The following is a 16,954-nucleotide window of genomic DNA, read 5'->3' as shown; positions in this document are numbered from 1 at the left end:
TCCCGAGCATCTCCTCGACAATGCATGCAGAAGGATTCTAGACACATCGTACATGTCAAACCGAGACGCAGAGACGATCCTCATGATGGATGACGTGGCATAGCGGGTGTAAATTTTCCCGGCACGGTGATCTCGAGCTAGAGCAAGGCACGTTGCCGGTATATCAAAAGGATGTAACGAGGGCTGGCTCGAAGGCAAAACACTACCTAGTATGAATCCTCAGGTTATCAAACCCACACAAAAGCGATGTTGATGCTTCTTTTTCGCAACAAATGGGCGATAGCCACGGTGTCTCTTGGCAAGCATCCATCGCATACACTTGAGCGAAAGATAGAAGCCGCTGCCAGCTACGGATTCTCAGGCATAGGGCTCGTGCATGCCGACCTCCTCCACCATGCCACGTCAAATGGTCTTTCTCCTCTGGAATCTGCAGAACAGATCAAGAATCTCTGCACATCGCGGAACCTTGAGATTCTCAGCCTGAATCCTCTGAAGAATTTCGAAGGAAACCTCAGTACACCGTTGGAAGAACGACTACACGTTGCCAGCGACTGGATCAACCTTGCTGTCGCAGCCGGTGCAAAGTTCGTCCAAGTGCCATCGCAGTTTCTCCAGCATTCGACAAACGATGACGATGTGATCATACCAGAGTTGCAAGCTTTGGCTGACCTTGCAGCCCAGAGTCGCGTCAGCATCGCCTACGAACCAGTCGCCTTCGCCGCCTTTCACGACACATGGAAAGATGGTCTCCGTGTTGTCAAAAGTGTTGGCAGACCCAACTTCAAACTCTGCCTCGACTCTTTCCACATCCAAAGTCGTCTGTGGGGCGACCCCTATGCTCATAGTGGTCAACTTCCAAACGGCGAGACAGAAATCGCCGAGTCAATGGCGCAATTCCTCAAACAAGCTCCCAAGGATCATTTACGCTGTTTGCAACTGTCGGATGGCTCTCGGTTCGACCCTCCTTTAACAGACGATTTGTTGCGATACCCTCAATCTGAGCCGCAGCCTCACCGCCTGTCACGTGACGTGCGGTATTACGTAAGCCGCGCGTGTGGATATTAGCCCGCGATGCGGACCACCCTTCCGAATAGTTACTCCTACAATACACCTTTATTCCTGATGACCTGCGCGCCCGTAACTCGCAAGAGTTATGAGCCCAGTGACTCTGCCAGTTATCGTGTTGTTTTTGAGCAGCAAAGACCCGCGTTCAAATCCCAACTCCAGCGTACCCAGAGGGGATTTTTTCACCCTTAGTAGAGACGATCGTAGATCTAGTAGACAAGTCTCTAAGATCTAGGGGGTGTGTTGCAAAGGATAAGGCGCAATTGCTGCTTAGCAATTATGGTTCCACTTTTGTAAGAGTTATAAGCCTAGCTCTATCAACAGCTTAAATCACCCCTCTACTATAAGTTATACGTAAGAAACCTATTCCTATCCTTTTTATTAATTCCTTTATTATCCTTATCTATTATATCCTCTACTAATAACGAAATTCCCCTTATAAGAGATATTCTTATATTAAGAAGTAACTAGCCTATATAGTATACTTATTTTAAGTTCTATATATACTTAAGAGGCTTTTAGGACTATATTAACCTAAATATAGATAATTATACTAACCCTTTATAAGTAACTATAGCTCTAAAGATCTCTAAATTTATTACTAAGTATTAAACCTTCCTAAATATAAAATACTAAGAGGAATATAATAAGTAAATAAAGTAATATCTAGAAGAGACTAAATATTTAATAGAGACTACTAAGAGTATATTAAAAAATACTTATTTAATTATAGAAACCTAGAGAAATAAGGAGGAAATAAGTATTATTCCTAATAGGTTAGGGGGATTATTCTCCCTCTTAAAGTCTCTATAAATACCTTAGATTACTATTTATAAAGATATTAAGTTAGAATATAATATAGTAGTTAAGGATTATATAGTAACTTCTTTAGATTAATAAACCTTCTTAATATATTACTTTAACTTCTAAATATAAGTTAATAAGATAGTTTTAAACCTTATTCTAATTAATACTAAATTAGCTATTCTAAATAATAAGACTTAGTTAGGAGTAACTTTATAAGTATTTATATATAAAATTAAGAGATAACTTATATTTATTATATTTATAGTTATTAATATAATTTATAAAAACTATCTTTATTTACTTAAAAAAGCTAATTTAAATATTAACCCCTCTACTTAGTATATAGAGTAGTATTATTACTATATAGAAATAAAGAGACTTAATATCTTAGAGATCTAAGAAGAACTTATATTATAAACCTTTTTTAAAATAGTTAGATACTAACTTACTCTAAATTAAATTTATACTAAATTTATATAGTTTATTATAAATATTAGTTTAAGGTTTTTAATATATACTCTAGAGTAGTATAGGATTATCTTCTTAGTTTTAGTTTATAAATACTTACTTATTAAGAGGTCTTAGAGATTAAATATACTATTTATTATTTTAAGAAGGAGGTCTAATAACCCCTCTAATATATATCTTAATAGCTACTTATATAGAGAAGAGTATCTCTAAACTTTTAAAGCTTATAAATACCTAAAGTATACTTATAAAAAGTCCTATAAATTCTATTAAATCTCTATAGATAATAATAAAACTTAGGAAATCTTTTTTAAGCTTAATTAAGGTAAATAGATAAATATTAAAACTATAATTATATATAAAGGATAGATTTTAAACTAAATAAGTAATACTAACTATAGAAGAGGTAACTTATATAATAGAAGGGGCTAGTAGTATAGAAACTATAAGAGAAGAAGTAGTTAGAATAATAGATCTAGTTAGAGGTTAAATACTAAAGTTCTATCTAATATTATAACTATAGTAATTAATTTATAAAACCTTCTTAAAGTATTTATACTAGAGATATACTTACTTAATACCTCTACCTTACTATATATCTTTTTATATAGTATAATCTATAATAATTATAATACTATATACTTAGTTAATAATAAATTACTATTACTAAATAACTCCTATATAAAGTCTAACTTAGAAGATATTATAGAAATAAGTATAACTTAGATTTTAGTTTTAAACTAAGAAACTTATATTCTTAAAGAGATTTTTAAAAACTAAGATAGATAGGTATTAAATAACTTTATATTTAAGGATATTACTTATATTAAAGGTTTTTATATTAATATTATATCTAAAAGTTAACTTAATATATAGAAGATCTAATTTTATAGACTTAACTATACTTTATATATAAGAAACCTTATTTAAAGTATAGTTATTACTATATTAATCTAAAAGTATAATTTAGTTTTCTTTAAATATAACCTCCTTTCTTTATACCCTCTTAAAAGTATACTAATAAGTTTTATATATATTATTACTATAACTTAGCTAGTAAAAGCCCCTTATAGATAAGATATATATAACTATTATAGAGATTAGTTAGATAATATATACTTATAGTATTTTCGTTCTAGCTATTTAGACCTTAAGGCTCTTAAATATATAGTTAAAAATATTTAGAGGGTAAAGATATATAGCTTAATATAGATATAATATAAAATATATATTAGAACTTATATAAAGAAGGTTATTTTATATTTAAAATTAGAAAATAAAGCGATTTATCTATATTATTATATCTTTTAGGATATCTTCTATTACTCTTTTAAAGTAATCTCAGAAGCTTTTTATATTCTAATTATTAAGGATAAATACTTAAGTAAGTTATAAGGGTTCCCTCTAATATACTACTTACTTAAAGAAGTCTTTATAGTACTCTTCTACTTTAAATAATAAGTTAAAAGGTAATATAAATTAGTAATTTATATTATCTACTAAGATAATAAAATAGCTATAATTACTATTAATAGTAATATATACTATTAATACTAAGTAAAAAATAATAAAATTATACTTAAGACACCCCTAATAGATATAAAGGAACTAATAAATAGTTTAGAGTATACTAACTAGGAAGTAATTTTAAGAAGTATTAAGATATAAGAAGAGGCTAATCTTCCCCTAGAAATATAGTTAAAATTAACTCTTATAGGGATTTATCTTTTTAACTAATCCCTATAGTAAAAGACTAATTAGAAGTTACTAAATTAAGTTAAAGAAGAATAGTATACTTAATACTTTTAGTAATAAGCCTCTTTCTATATATCTATAATTAGGAGAGACCTTTAGTTATACTAAAAATAAATATATATATATAGTTATTATATATACCTACTTAAAAAGGAATAAAAAAAAGGATAAAGAAGAAAGTACTATAAGGTATATCTATAGGGATATATTAAATACCTAGTTAAGTATATTAATAATATATATAACTTATATAAGATCTAAGTACTTATACTTAAGAGAGTAATTATAATATATAATATATAATTTAATAAGTTAAAGTTCTATTTAAAAGAGAATAAATATATAGTAATACTAACTAAGATTATATATTATATTATTAAATAGGAACTAAAGTTTAAATTATTCTTAAACTTAATATTTAAGTTTCTAAATATATAGGAATAAGCTAATAATATAATAAAAGATACTCTTAAAGAATAAGAGACCTTAGTTATATAGTTATAAGATATTATAATATATAAAGAGACCTAAAAGGAGCTTCTAAGAGGTTTTCTTACTTCTAAATAAACTCTAAGACCTTAAGTTATAATTAGGAGCTAGAGAGGGGAAGCTAATATACTAAATATATCTAATAATAAATCTTATAAATAAGCTAAGGAGGTTAGAGATATTTTAGAGGGGGATAATAGTACTTATACTACTCCTAATAAAGGTTAGAGTGAAAATAGTAGACCTTAAGTTTAACTTAGAATACTAGTACTAGATGTAGATAAGTAAGAAATAAGGCGGCATAGCAGCTAGAAAGTCTATATTTGGCCCTATAGCTAGGAAGCCTAATTTAGCTTGCGAGAGCCTAAAAGTAAGTTTAAAAAGCCTAAAGGCGAACGTTATCCTAAGCTGAAGCCCTAAACACGCGCGAAAACCCTTAAACCTAACGATAAAGCTTAGCTCTAATAGCCATAAGAGGTAGAGGCGCACAACACACACTAATTCTTCTTATAGCGCTTCGCGCTAGAGGCGCTAGCAGCTATAGGTATAAGGTTATAATAGTAACCCTAGGTCTTACTTATAAGGGTAGACCTAAGGCACTCCTTATAAGGGACCTTATAATAGAGAAGTCCTTAGGGAGCTATTTCTAAATAATTAATATAATACTTCTAATAACTAAGACGTTCTAGATAGTATATATATAAGGTGTTATACTTACCTTTATCCTTAACCTCCTTAATAATAGGATAGGGGGGATAGGGGGGGGGAGGTATAGGGGGGCTAGAGGGTATAGTAAGTTCCTTATTATTATTATTATTATTAGAGATAGAGGGGAGGTTACTAGTAGTAGTAGTAGTAATATTAATAGTAACCTTCTTATATTTATATACCTTATATATATAAGTAGTAGCTTTCTTCTTAGAAATAGATATTATAAATTCTATTTATTAAATAATTAGTAAAGGTTCTAATAATTATATTAATTAATCTAATAATTATTTTAATAATATATAAGTATTATAATAAGTAATTTAAGATTTTTAAAAACTTACTTTTATAAACTATAGGTAGTCTAAGGAAGAAAAATTTAATTATAAGAGGGTATAAGAGGTCTTATTTACCTCTACTACTTATACTTAATAGCTTATACTAACTATATTAGGAAATTTTATTAATTCTAAATATATTTATAACCTACTTTAATAACTAAGTAACCCTATTAAGTACTCTTATATTTTATAACTATAACTATAAATACTAATTTTATTTATCTATTTACTTTATTACTTTAAAAGCTATTTTTATACGTTCTATATAATAAATTTAGATAAGTTTTAGGTATATAGTAATAAGGAATAGGTTTTTTAGTTATTTATAATATCTAAAGAGGTATATTATAATACCCTTAATCTAAGTTATAGTCTTACTACCTATTATATAATATATAGTATTATATAAGTCGCGCGTATAGATATTAGCCTGCGATACGGACTACCCTTCTAAATAGTTACTCCTATAATACACCTTTATTCCTGATGACCTGCGCGCCTGTAACTCGCAAGACGATTCCCCCTTGTTTAACTGCCTGGAGGTTAAAGATGCACGCTTGACGTGGTCGCGGAGCGCTAGGCCTTTCCCTCTGGAAAAGCGTGGATACTTTCCTGTGGTTGAGATTATGAGAACATGGTCGGTGGACTACGGATGGGATGGTTGGTTCTCCGTGGAAGGCTTTCTAAAAGAGACGGAGTTGGAAGGAAATGGTCCAGAGGTTATGGCTGAGAGAGCAGTGGCTTCCATGCAGGCGTTGTGTGAGAAGGTGCATTCAGCTGTGTTGTGCCAAGAATGAAAAGGGATGGAGACAATTCAATCATAAATGTCTGTTTCAGCACTCATGCTTTCCATGGATATCAAAGAAGGGAGAGACCCTAGATTGAAATTGCTAGTCAAAGAACTAATATCTACAGCTTGGTAACCACGTCTCTAAAAGCTGACGCAACCCCCATCAATCTTCAAGAAGCCCCCAGTCATAAACTTGGAATCATCGCTAGCCAAGAACGCCACGACACCCGAGATATCATCGGTCTCGGCGAATCTGCCCAGCGGCATTCCTTTTCTCAATTCCTCCATCTTTTCCGGGCTCCACGAAGCCTTGAACATTGGCGTGTTGATGCCGCTAGGATGTATGGTGTTTACACGAATACCCAGCGGTCCCAACTCCGAGGCTGCGGTGAGAGCAAGCCCCCGCAGCGCGAATTTCGACCCCGAGTAAACTATCAGTCCGGGGGTGCCTCTTAGACCGGCTATTGATGATGTCAAGATGATGCTTCCTCCAGTGCCTAGGTCCTTCATAGCTTGAGCGGCGTACTTGATGCCCAGGAATGCTGCTATTGTCAGAAAGGTACATGTATGATCATGCAGTGGGGATATGGAAATCATACCGGATTTGACATTAATCTGCATGATCCGATCATAGGTTTCTTCAGTTGTGTCAAAAATACTCGTCGATGTATAGCTCACTCCGGCGTTGAGGAACGCGCAGTCCAGTCGTCCAAAATGACGGACAATTGTTGTCGTGTACTGCTTCACAGCCTGCTCAGAAGTAACGTCGGCCGTGACTGTCAATATGCGATGATCGATGGTTTCTCCGGATTTGTTGACTTTGAGCTGTGAAACAGCACGCTCGAGGGCATCCGAGCTGATGTCCACGAGGCCAAGATTTGCACCCTCCTGCAATAGTCGCGCAGAAGCTTCCAATCCGATAGAGCCACCTGCGCCAGTCACCAACATAACCTTTCCCAGCAGGCGTTGCGACGGGAGATGCGTGGCTACTGCTTCTTTGGTTGCGTTTTCCTCCATGTTGGGCACTGGCTTAGAGAAGATGCTGTACTTGAATCTCGATACAAATCACTCAGTAACAGTGAAGGAATCTGTTATCGGTCTGGGTGCGGGGTTTTCCAAGAGCAAGAATTCGTCCAAGACAAGGCCTTCTCTCCCTCTCTGTACCATCAAACAATGAAACAAGGATAATAATTCAAGCGGTGTGCTTCTCCGCATCGTCGAAGAAATCCAACCCCTCACGGATATAAGTCCTGAAGGAACGGAAATTAGATCCCGAGTACCAACGGTCTCATGTTTGATGGGGTTCTACAAACGATTCATAACTTTTCGTATTATAAGCGATACGAGCGAGATCGGCGCTGGGGGAGTGCGTCGGTTGTAAACCTGGGATATATCCCCGATACCCCTCGGTGCTCGGCGGAGGGGCTGTGGTGTGCGAACTGCAACAGAAGCAGAAGTGTGTTGGAGACTTGGGAATACTGAGGATAGGCATCAGCCAATAATCATTCTCGCAATCCTCTGACCGTAAGCCAAAGTCGCCGACAGTTGAAGCCCCTGTGTCTCCCCACGGGGTATTGTTCTAACCCCGCAATTTCCTTGCTATCCCCATGGAGATATACGCAGATGAACAGGAAGATTGGATGAGTGTTTCCCCACAGATTCGTGGTAGGCATCGCAACTGCCGCTGCTCTACCGGTTTCGGCATTCTTGAACTGCAAAGCGCCAGGTGTGAGAAGTCGTAGAAGGATTTTGAATATGAATGGATAAGGGAATCTCAGGTTTGCCGATGTGCTGACGCTATCACTACCTACTCCGCTCAGTGCTTGAGAAAAGCTGTACTATTGTAAGCTACAAAGCGCAAAATTAGAAACATCCTTTCGCTGCAAGATGACCCTGGGTCGAACACCCCAAAGGAGGTCTACGGATATCGGCCGTATCTTCTGGCCTTTTCAGCGTCATGGGTATAATGGCTTCTGCCTACATTATTGTTAAAAGAAGACCAACTAAGGAATATGTACACAGGTTTCGGCAATGTATGGCTACGATTCAGCCTTCATCGGTGGCACGATCAGTCTACCGCCTTTCCAAAGTGCCTTCGGCTTAGGAAGTAGCTCGGCCGATCAAATAGCCAATCTTTCTTCCAACATCGTCTCAACGTTCCAAGCAGGCGCCTTCTTTGGGTGTATCGCTGGCTTCTTTTCCGCCGAAATATTTGGGCGGAAGCCCGTCATCTTGGCCTCAGCCTTGGTCTTCGTCATTGACATTGTATTGCAATTGATTGAAAGGATTGGTCTTCTTTGTGAGATAGCCTACTTGCCTTCGCCTAGGTCTCCACTGCTAAGAATTGTGTCGGTAGACGGCCGCCGAACCTTGACTGGCCTCGTTATGGGAGCTTCTTCGACATTGATCCCGGTTTATATTGCCGAGTGCTCACCAGCCTTTATCCGTGGGAGGCTTGTTGGCATTTTCGAGATCATGCTGCAAATGGCACTTGTGTTCGGGTTTTGGGTTAATTATGGTGTGGCGCAGAATATCTCTTCACAGGGAAATACGCAATGGCACGTGCCGGTTGCCGTGCAGTTCGTCCCTGCCGGCTTGCTTCTCATCACCATGCCCATGTTCTGTTCAGAGTCTCCAAGATGGCTGGTTACCAACAACAGAAAAGCTCAAGCACGAAAGGCTCCGTCATGGGTTCGAAATCTGCCTGAAGACCACGAGTATATCAGCCGTGAGATCATGCAGATCTAAGTCAGAGGCCAATGGCGGGGAACAGTCCACGTGGAAGGTGTTCCGAGAACTTCTTGTTCCTGGTATCAGGTGGCGTGCGTCCATTGTGGCCCTTCTTATGGTACTTCAGAACCTGACTGGCATCAATACCATCAACTACTTCAGTTCAACCATCTTGTGTTCAATCGGTTTCAGCGGTACTGATGTTGGCCTTCTGGCGACTGGGGTTTACGGCATAGTCAAGATGTGGCAATGGTGGCCATGTTGCACTTAGCTGGCTATTCCGCGTTGTCCGGCTCATTCGAAGGTACAGCTTCAGCGGATGCCGGGGCTCGCACTGCCCTGGCTATGATTTACATTTATGTCATTTTCTACGGCTTCAGCTGGAATGGAATTCCGTGGATCTTCGCCTCCGAGGCGCTCCCCAACCGGGCTCGGACGCTGGGCATGATGATCGCGGTTTGCGCACAGTGGCTGGCGCAGTTCATTGTGGTCTACAGCCTTCCACATACGATCAACAAGATAACCTGGGGGACTTTTCTTCTCTTTGGGACATGCACGGTGGTTGCGTTTGTCTTTGCGTTCCTGTTTGTTCCGGAGACTAAAGGTGTTCCACTGGAGGACATGGACATGTTGCTGGGGGCTGATGCGCCTCTCTTTGCCAGAGCGACTCGCAGGAGGTACTTGGAGGCACGAGATGCTGGATTGATCAACCTAGCACTTCATTTGTCTCAAGAGAAGCAACAGGTGGAGCGAGAAAATGTCGAGGGCGAACGGGTCTAGAAAAATAATGAAATTGTGTGCGGCAATCGCCCGGATGACCGATCCGAATCTCTTCCTCAGAACTCCCTCACCCCCTGTAGTAGGTTGAGCTGCTGTACCAGCCACTCCGACTCTTGGGGTATAGCCATGGGATCTAAGTCATCGATCCAGTCTTGCATGCCAGGGGGACTGGTGCCACTCATTGGAACATGACTGTCCATGCTTGGTCCCGGACCAATCGCTGGTAGTGATGTGGGACCAGGCTTATGCCCATCGTTGCAGACCATGGTGATTGTTCGTTGTGACAGTGTCTCGAAGATATCGCGGTATGACGTCGCCAGATTCCACCGTTCGGCAATGATGATAAGAACAGTCGTACACGCCATGCAAGTCGTCACGACATCGGCCTGTCGAATAGAGTCCCGGACGCGCTTCGACCTCCAGAGGCAGTAGAGATATGTCAGTCCACCGAGGAACAGAATATGAAGGCTTCCCCAGGTGAACTGAACGGAAGAACTCTGGTATACCCGACGATAGAGAAGACACATCTCTCGCGCGCGAACCGCACACTCTTCTAAGGCCCTCTCAGTTGCTTCGACATCATTAACATTCGTGGAGTCATTGCAGTTAGCAGGGGTGTGACTACCCGGCAGCGCCATCATGTAGTGTCGATACAGGAGGAGGATGGAGTGATCATAGGCAAGCTGAAACCATGATCTTGACGTGAAGACAGATAGCGGATGAGACACGGAGTAGTCTAGCTGGTCGGGTGTGTTGACGCGCCATTCATCTAACTCTTGGCGAAGGCTTTCAACGGTTGCCCTCTGGCCACAGTGATTTCCGCAGCGCCGTATCGACGGAGGATACAGATTGTCGCTAATCTTTGTCCACAATCGTCGAAGCTTGATGGCATGAACGAAGCCCGTCATTAGTGTTGGCGGACCGGTCGGGTTTGTGCGGGGATTGGCCATTAGACCTCCCGATGTAATGTTTTCGTCGTCCATATCAAGTGGAAGCTGGAGCAGTATTTTGTCAGACACCTCTTGTGATGTACAATGGAGCTGGTGGTGTGTCTATGGCTTACCTCAACATCAATAGAGTCATCAGGAATACCAACTGGCCGACCAAGGATGAAAGCTACAACTCTGTCGATATCATAGGCCACCCAGAAGCACCTCTTGGACATTTCCTTCGTAAGAGCGTCCGTGTTTTTGTGATATTTCTCTGCACTTCGATGATACCCAAGCTCGATGCAATGACGTATAGCCATACCAGAAACCTTCCTATAGTAATAATAGCCAAGTTAGCTTCATGCAAAAGCTCAGGAATCTGTCCATCCACGAACCATAGGCTGACGCCAACTGGCGACCTAATGGAGTACACCGCACAAGACAGGATAGCCTGTATTGACTCGAGGCTATCGAGATCTAGAACAGCTGCAATGTGGTCTAGTGCCATAGAATAGTAGGCCTCGGCAGCATCATAATGGCTTTGACCAAGTACAAGAGAACCAATCGCATAAACCTAGTGTTGATGTAAGCATACGAGAAATCGACGTGTTGCCGAAGAGCTCACCATCAATACGAAAAACAAAGAAACTCCGCTGACGCTGCTGAGATCACCTTCGAGACTCGCTTTCAAACAACTCTCTTCCCAGATTTGGAACGTTGGCTTGTGAAGAAAGGGGTATTGAGGATGAATATTGTCGAAGTAAGCCTGAGAAAGATTGGCTCTCAAGGTGGGCGACGGCAGCCGCAAAGGAACTTCGCGAGGCACCTCAGAGCCAGGCCCTTTCGCTCGGCCCGCATGGCTATGTTGCGAACTACCCCCTCTACTGGCAAGACCCATCGTCGCGCTCACAATTCGCGAGAAAGAGACCGCGGAGGATGGCCCGAAGTAGTGAGGCTCCCTGCCAGCGGCGCTGAGACAGAGCAAAGCAACTTCCGAGGATAGCATGTCGACATGGTGATCATCAGCATCTATTGAGGGTGCACGCAGTGTCCGGGAGAAGTCCATGTCCTCGAAAGAAGACTGCTCAGGCAGGCTTGGGAAAGCCGTTGGCATGTGCATGATAGGCATAGGTTGGCTTGCCGAGCCTGGAGGGGCCGGGGCTGAATGATCGGCATCGTGACCCTCGTTAGGGCCGAAGTGATCGAGGGCCACTTCGGGCCGGACCTGTTGCAAGAGACCTTCCAGATAAGCTACACGGGCCTCAAGGGACTTCATGTAGTCGCGCGGGCGGTGTAAGCCAGTCCCTGGGTCTTCAACTAGGCAGTCTACCTGACTGTCAGCCGGACCTACTCACGTGCTATTGAGATCTCTGTGAGGGCCATACCTCTTCCTGTTCTGACGCAGTTTTGGCACTTGGGACTTTGTCCATCGCACTATGAGTGTTAGCAGTGCCCAAGGAAACACGGTATCGCTTAGGCTGATGCACCTTCAGTTTCTTTTGCTTGCAGCCGATACAAGCCAACATCGTTCGCTCGCCGAGCCGCGGGCGTTTTGCCGTGTGTGTGCTGGCCCTCTGAGTGCTCATTGTGAAATGCAAGGTGAAGGTTCCAGCCAGCAGCAAGGGAAGGTCTCCGGATCAGATCTCCAATGTGGAGAAAGTCAGATATCGCGTGCCTTTGAGTGAGAATTAACGGCTGCGAGTCACTTCTGATCCGATATCGTGGAGTCCGGGGGAATGTGTCAGCAGCGTTTAGTTTAATCTGGCTGATAAGGGGGGTAACAGTGCTCAATGCGCCCACCTCCCCGCGGGCACGCTACCATTATCAAGTGCGGAGACGGTGGAGAGATTCTCCCTACAGTGGCCGTAGCACTATCGGGACTTTCCTGCAGGCTCGGATGACACATTTTATCAGGCAAGTAGCTGTTGTTAGTGCAATCGGAGGACCCGTTAATCTACCGCTGCTATCCCGGCCGGCATCGGAGGAGTGGGCCGAGGTACGCCGACATGAGCTGTTGAAAGCCGGTCGATGTATCGTGTCGGACTTTTGCCTCGACAATTGGACATACTGACTGCTTGTAAGCAAGAGTTTTGATGCAAATGAAAATAGAGACGACGGGAGTGGAAGACAATCCGAAAAGGAAAGCCACAAGCCCTGAATGACGACGACCAGTGAGGTCGGGCGGATCTCTCTCCGATGGATAGAGACTACTAAGTCAGCCAACGGTGTAGGGCGGATCGGTGGGCGCTACCCTTATTGACAGCTTGTCCGGTTGCGTAAAGTACGCAAAAGAAAAACAAGCCCTTTGTTAACAGAGTCAGCAATGAAGAGTCAGATACGAGGTGCAGAATGCGGGATGGTTACATGGTCTGCAAGAATGTACACAGGTCGACACGACTGGACTATAAGGCGTATAGGTGAGCGCAATTTGGCATCTCGAGTCAAATTTTACAGCTCGTGTGAGTAATTCAATCTGTTTGTATACTTCGGAATATTCTTATTCGCGCACTTCAACTCTTCGTCGTAACTAGGCAATGCCCAGGTCATCAATCAATGCTGCTGGTTTGAGAATGGTGTCATGTGACAAGGCATAGTAATCAATATTCTTACAGAAAACGCCATCACTCATAGCAACACCTGTCGCACGTCCTTCTGAAGTCGAGAAGTAATATTCGTGGCTTCATATTAGGCATCCTTAGAACCGGAAGGACGGCTGTCAAGCCTCCCATGCGCCCGCATCTCGTTGGAATTACTAGTTGCAAAAGTTGCCTGTTGGACGATGCGAGGCTTTCTGGTTCTTCAGCGGGAACCTCGCTAGCCCTGCATGATCATTGAAGACCGTTTCGGAGACCGACGTTCTCGCTTCTACCGGCTTAACGCGATGTCTCAGGACCGGCTCGACCGGCTCGACCGGGCATATTGCTAGCACTAGGTCCTTGGAGGCACCGATCCGTGGTGCCAGACTTACAATTACGAAATAGCTTCAGCGTAGTGTTCGCTTCCTTTCATCTCCCCTGTGGCGTCCGGAACCGATTTTAGTGCTGAAGATCAGTCCCGGATAACTGGGACGCGAACACCCGACTGAGCAAATCGTACGTGGAAATACCGTTTTCGTCCACGACCCAGACCTTTACTTTCCTTCACAGGCCCAGATGCTCCGGTTGTCGAGAGTGTGACGAGGGAACCATACCCTTGGCACGCAAATCAGCTGCACCGCAGACAAGGTTTCCTTTGAGCCAAACAGGAAATCAGATGGAGAGGAATAGACTCCCTCTCTGACTCTCGCTAAGCCTCTAGCGTCCACAACCTCGGTGACCTCGACACTCGAGCCCTTCTAGAACAAAGTTTTGAGGTTTCATCTTGTCATTTTGCCCTCCGCACTAAGTGGCGTAATCCAAGAGGATAATGGTCGTCCTTCCCCCTCACCTTCTGCTTATGGCTGCCCTCTCTTGCCATCTCCGACATTGCATCTTCCTTCGCACGTAACGAAAAGCCGCCGAACACAAACCGAACCCGCCATCGATCACATCAGGCCATGTTACAACAACATCTTCAATGATCGTTCTTCTGCGTCCGCACGCATGATGCACCTGCTTTACAAAGCATTGACCAGTGCCTCGATACCTCCACTCCCGCTACCGCCGCGTGATTACGCCGACTCGGCCGAGGATGTCGACACGCACAGCATAGGCGGCGTGATCGTCGCGTCTGTCGTGCCCGCGACGGCGATTTCGACGATGTTTGCTCTGTCGCGGTTGTTCGTCCGGGGGTGGATTCAAAAGAAAGTGCACTTTGACGACGGAATTCTTCTGGCTGCGGTGGTATGAACGCTCGTTCTAGTGTTATCGGACATTTTTGGCTGAGTACCACAGATATCGGGATGGACATCGACAGCAACGACATTGAAGGCCGTCGCGATCGGCCACGGGAGGCACGTCGCATCGCTGAGCGACCATCAGAAGGAGGCGATTTTGCACTGGACCGTCATGGCTTTCTCCTTCGGCATTTTTGCTCTGATACTGCCGAAGATCGCCGTGGTCGCTCTCATGAACCGACTCCTTCAACCTAAGAGGGGACAACGCTTGTTCCTGTGGGCTCTTGTTGCATTCTGCTCACTAGGACTGCTTGGAAACGTCCTGGGATTATATACGCAATGTTCACCGTCTCAAGCTGAGATGTCATTCATGACAAAAGCTTGTCTAGGACCAGACATGGCCGTGGAATATTCAATATCAACTAGTGGTAAGTCAACAGCTCAATTCATATTGAGAAACTGCTAACCTGGTGGCATTTCAGCGATATCTGCGGCAACAAATGCATATCTCGCAGTTTATGTGGCTTTCTCGATACGCAAGCTTCATTTCGCGAGACGGAAACTTTTAGGAGTGCTGATATCGATAGTGCTGGGCGCTGTGTAAGTGGACGCCCAACTGAGAATGCGAGAAACATTTAGATTGCTAACCTTGCCCTATTCAGTGCTTTGATAACTGCCATATTCAAATGCACGAGATTGAAGTCATTAGGTAGCCCTGACTTTACCTGTGAGTTTCACTAAATCGATTATCCAAGGATCATGTTGCTGACGGTCTTCCACAGACGACTCCGCTGACCTGGTCATCTGGACAAGTCTCGAGGCCGATGTGGTCATCATCGCTGTATGCATACCAGCGATGCAGCCTCTGATTGACCATCTCTTGCCACATCCGAGTGACGCAAGCACACTATCCTCTCACGCCCCGACATCGCCAACATCCTTCACTCCACGCAAGAAGCTATGGAGCATCAGCCACGACCCAGAAGCAGGAAGAGACTGGGACACGGAGATTCAAATCCCAGAGATGATCATGGTCGAGCGAGAATTTGAGATCAACGTTACAAGAAGCGTACATACATGGACGCCAGACACGAACCCATCGGCAGTGACGGATGATGAGAAGTTCCGGATAGTGAAGGATCAAGGGCCGGACGGAACTGTCACGACGACGGTGGTTGTGATGTCTTCGGCACCGGCCGACGTTACGAGATTCCCGCAAGCTTGAAATACCCCCTATGACGATATGATTACGAACATACAGATAATGAACATAATTATAGATGCACTCGCCTTTGAGTCATAACAATGCCAACCGCGTGTCAATGTGAGAGCGAATGCAAATTGCAAAACAACGCCATTAAAAATCCCGAGGCTCCCAAAGCCCGTGATGGTGTGCGACGCGAAACACCACGAGAAACGCCAGGTCCAATTCCCTTGGGATGCCGGGAATCAACACGCTCTCCGGTCCGCTGGCCGCTTAGTCAACTCCACCTTGGGATCGCCCAAGCCCCACAGTGGCTGAAGTCTTCGTGGCTCAGTCGGTAGAGCGTTGGTCTCATATTACTATCAATATGACTCTGTCTACAGGCAGAGATATCCAAAGGTCGAGAGTTCGAGCCTCTCCGAGGACATCTTTTTGCCGTTCCAACTTTGTTTTTCTTCGCGATCGCTTACTAGATCTTTCTCCGTGGCTTAGGATAACGCCCTCCCGGTCAGAGAACGTCTATCTCCTATCACATAAAGGTTTCTTTCACCTACACTCTAATGCCTTTAGCCTATTTTACCTTATTTACTTAGTTTCGCTCTCGCATTTCTAGATTTCAATTGTTAATCCCGCGTCCACATGTTCTTATCTTCCTCAAACTGAATCGGGGACCTACCCGATGGGCACACACAGGCCTAGAGCAATTGAATCAGTATCCTTGTAGTGTTCGGCACCCTCTCTTCGTCCGTGTTGCAGAGCCTAAAAAATGACGTAAAATCCATGTGGCCAGCCAGCGAACGACAGGCTCAGCGCACCCTCCCTAATGACTCGCGCCCTGAACACACACTTCCATGTCTCTAAGCTTCGAGACATCGAACTAGACAGGCCCGCGGAAAACACCAAGAGCTTCTCTACTGTTATCCAGCGAATTTTCCGACATGGTGAATGACATCGAGGCCTCCAAGAGGCCGGATAAGTCGGGATGCGTGCTAAGGCTCGGTTACGTAGAGATGGGGCTACAAACGACCCTCTCCGGTGGCCAAGATTGAGGCTTCGCCATTCCACGTGTCAATT

General features: G+C 43.0%; 6 protein-coding genes across 6 annotated transcripts; 4 read left to right on the top strand and 2 right to left on the bottom strand.

Annotated features, from left to right (window-relative positions):
- Positions 1 to 246: 246 nt before the first annotated feature.
- On the top strand, positions 247 to 1,157 carry GCG54_00003122 (uncharacterized protein; the record flags this gene model as incomplete). Its single annotated transcript, XM_045403200.1, has 2 exons — positions 247 to 1,041; positions 1,095 to 1,157. 2 exons carry the CDS (start codon positions 247 to 249, stop codon positions 1,155 to 1,157), a joined length of 858 nt encoding a protein of 285 aa, XP_045270103.1.
- A 5,407-nt stretch (positions 1,158 to 6,564) lies between these two features.
- GCG54_00003121 (3-alpha-(or 20-beta)-hydroxysteroid dehydrogenase) lies at positions 6,565 to 7,440 on the bottom strand (the record flags this gene model as incomplete). The annotated part of the gene is made up of 2 exons (XM_045403199.1): positions 6,565 to 6,965; positions 7,023 to 7,440. The coding sequence occupies 2 exons, from the start codon at positions 7,438 to 7,440 to the stop codon at positions 6,565 to 6,567; spliced, it is 819 nt and encodes a 272-aa protein (XP_045270102.1).
- A 1,014-nt stretch (positions 7,441 to 8,454) lies between these two features.
- Positions 8,455 to 9,171, top strand: GCG54_00003120 (putative quinate permease; the record flags this gene model as incomplete). The annotated part of the gene is made up of 2 exons (XM_045403198.1): positions 8,455 to 8,722; positions 8,780 to 9,171. The coding sequence occupies 2 exons, from the start codon at positions 8,455 to 8,457 to the stop codon at positions 9,169 to 9,171; spliced, it is 660 nt and encodes a 219-aa protein (XP_045270101.1).
- Positions 9,172 to 9,402: 231 nt separating this feature from the next.
- Positions 9,403 to 9,933, top strand: GCG54_00003119 (putative quinate permease; the record flags this gene model as incomplete). Its single annotated transcript, XM_045403197.1, has 1 exon — positions 9,403 to 9,933. One exon carries the CDS (start codon positions 9,403 to 9,405, stop codon positions 9,931 to 9,933), a length of 531 nt encoding a protein of 176 aa, XP_045270100.1.
- Positions 9,934 to 9,989: 56 nt separating this feature from the next.
- On the bottom strand, positions 9,990 to 12,448 carry GCG54_00003118 (uncharacterized protein; the record flags this gene model as incomplete). The annotated part of the gene is made up of 5 exons (XM_045403196.1): positions 9,990 to 10,928; positions 10,997 to 11,195; positions 11,258 to 11,436; positions 11,488 to 12,192; positions 12,350 to 12,448. 5 exons carry the CDS (start codon positions 12,446 to 12,448, stop codon positions 9,990 to 9,992), a joined length of 2,121 nt encoding a protein of 706 aa, XP_045270099.1.
- A 1,998-nt stretch (positions 12,449 to 14,446) lies between these two features.
- On the top strand, positions 14,447 to 15,901 carry GCG54_00003117 (uncharacterized protein; the record flags this gene model as incomplete). Its single annotated transcript, XM_045403195.1, has 5 exons — positions 14,447 to 14,683; positions 14,735 to 15,104; positions 15,159 to 15,276; positions 15,339 to 15,403; positions 15,459 to 15,901. The coding sequence occupies 5 exons, from the start codon at positions 14,447 to 14,449 to the stop codon at positions 15,899 to 15,901; spliced, it is 1,233 nt and encodes a 410-aa protein (XP_045270098.1).
- Positions 15,902 to 16,954: the final 1,053 nt, after the last annotated feature.

This window comes from Colletotrichum gloeosporioides (assembly GCF_011800055.1).
Source record: "Colletotrichum gloeosporioides strain Lc1 chromosome Unknown consensus_9, whole genome shotgun sequence".
NCBI lineage: Eukaryota > Fungi > Ascomycota > Sordariomycetes > Glomerellales > Glomerellaceae > Colletotrichum > Colletotrichum gloeosporioides.
This window is presented reverse-complemented; position numbering and strand designations above follow the sequence as displayed.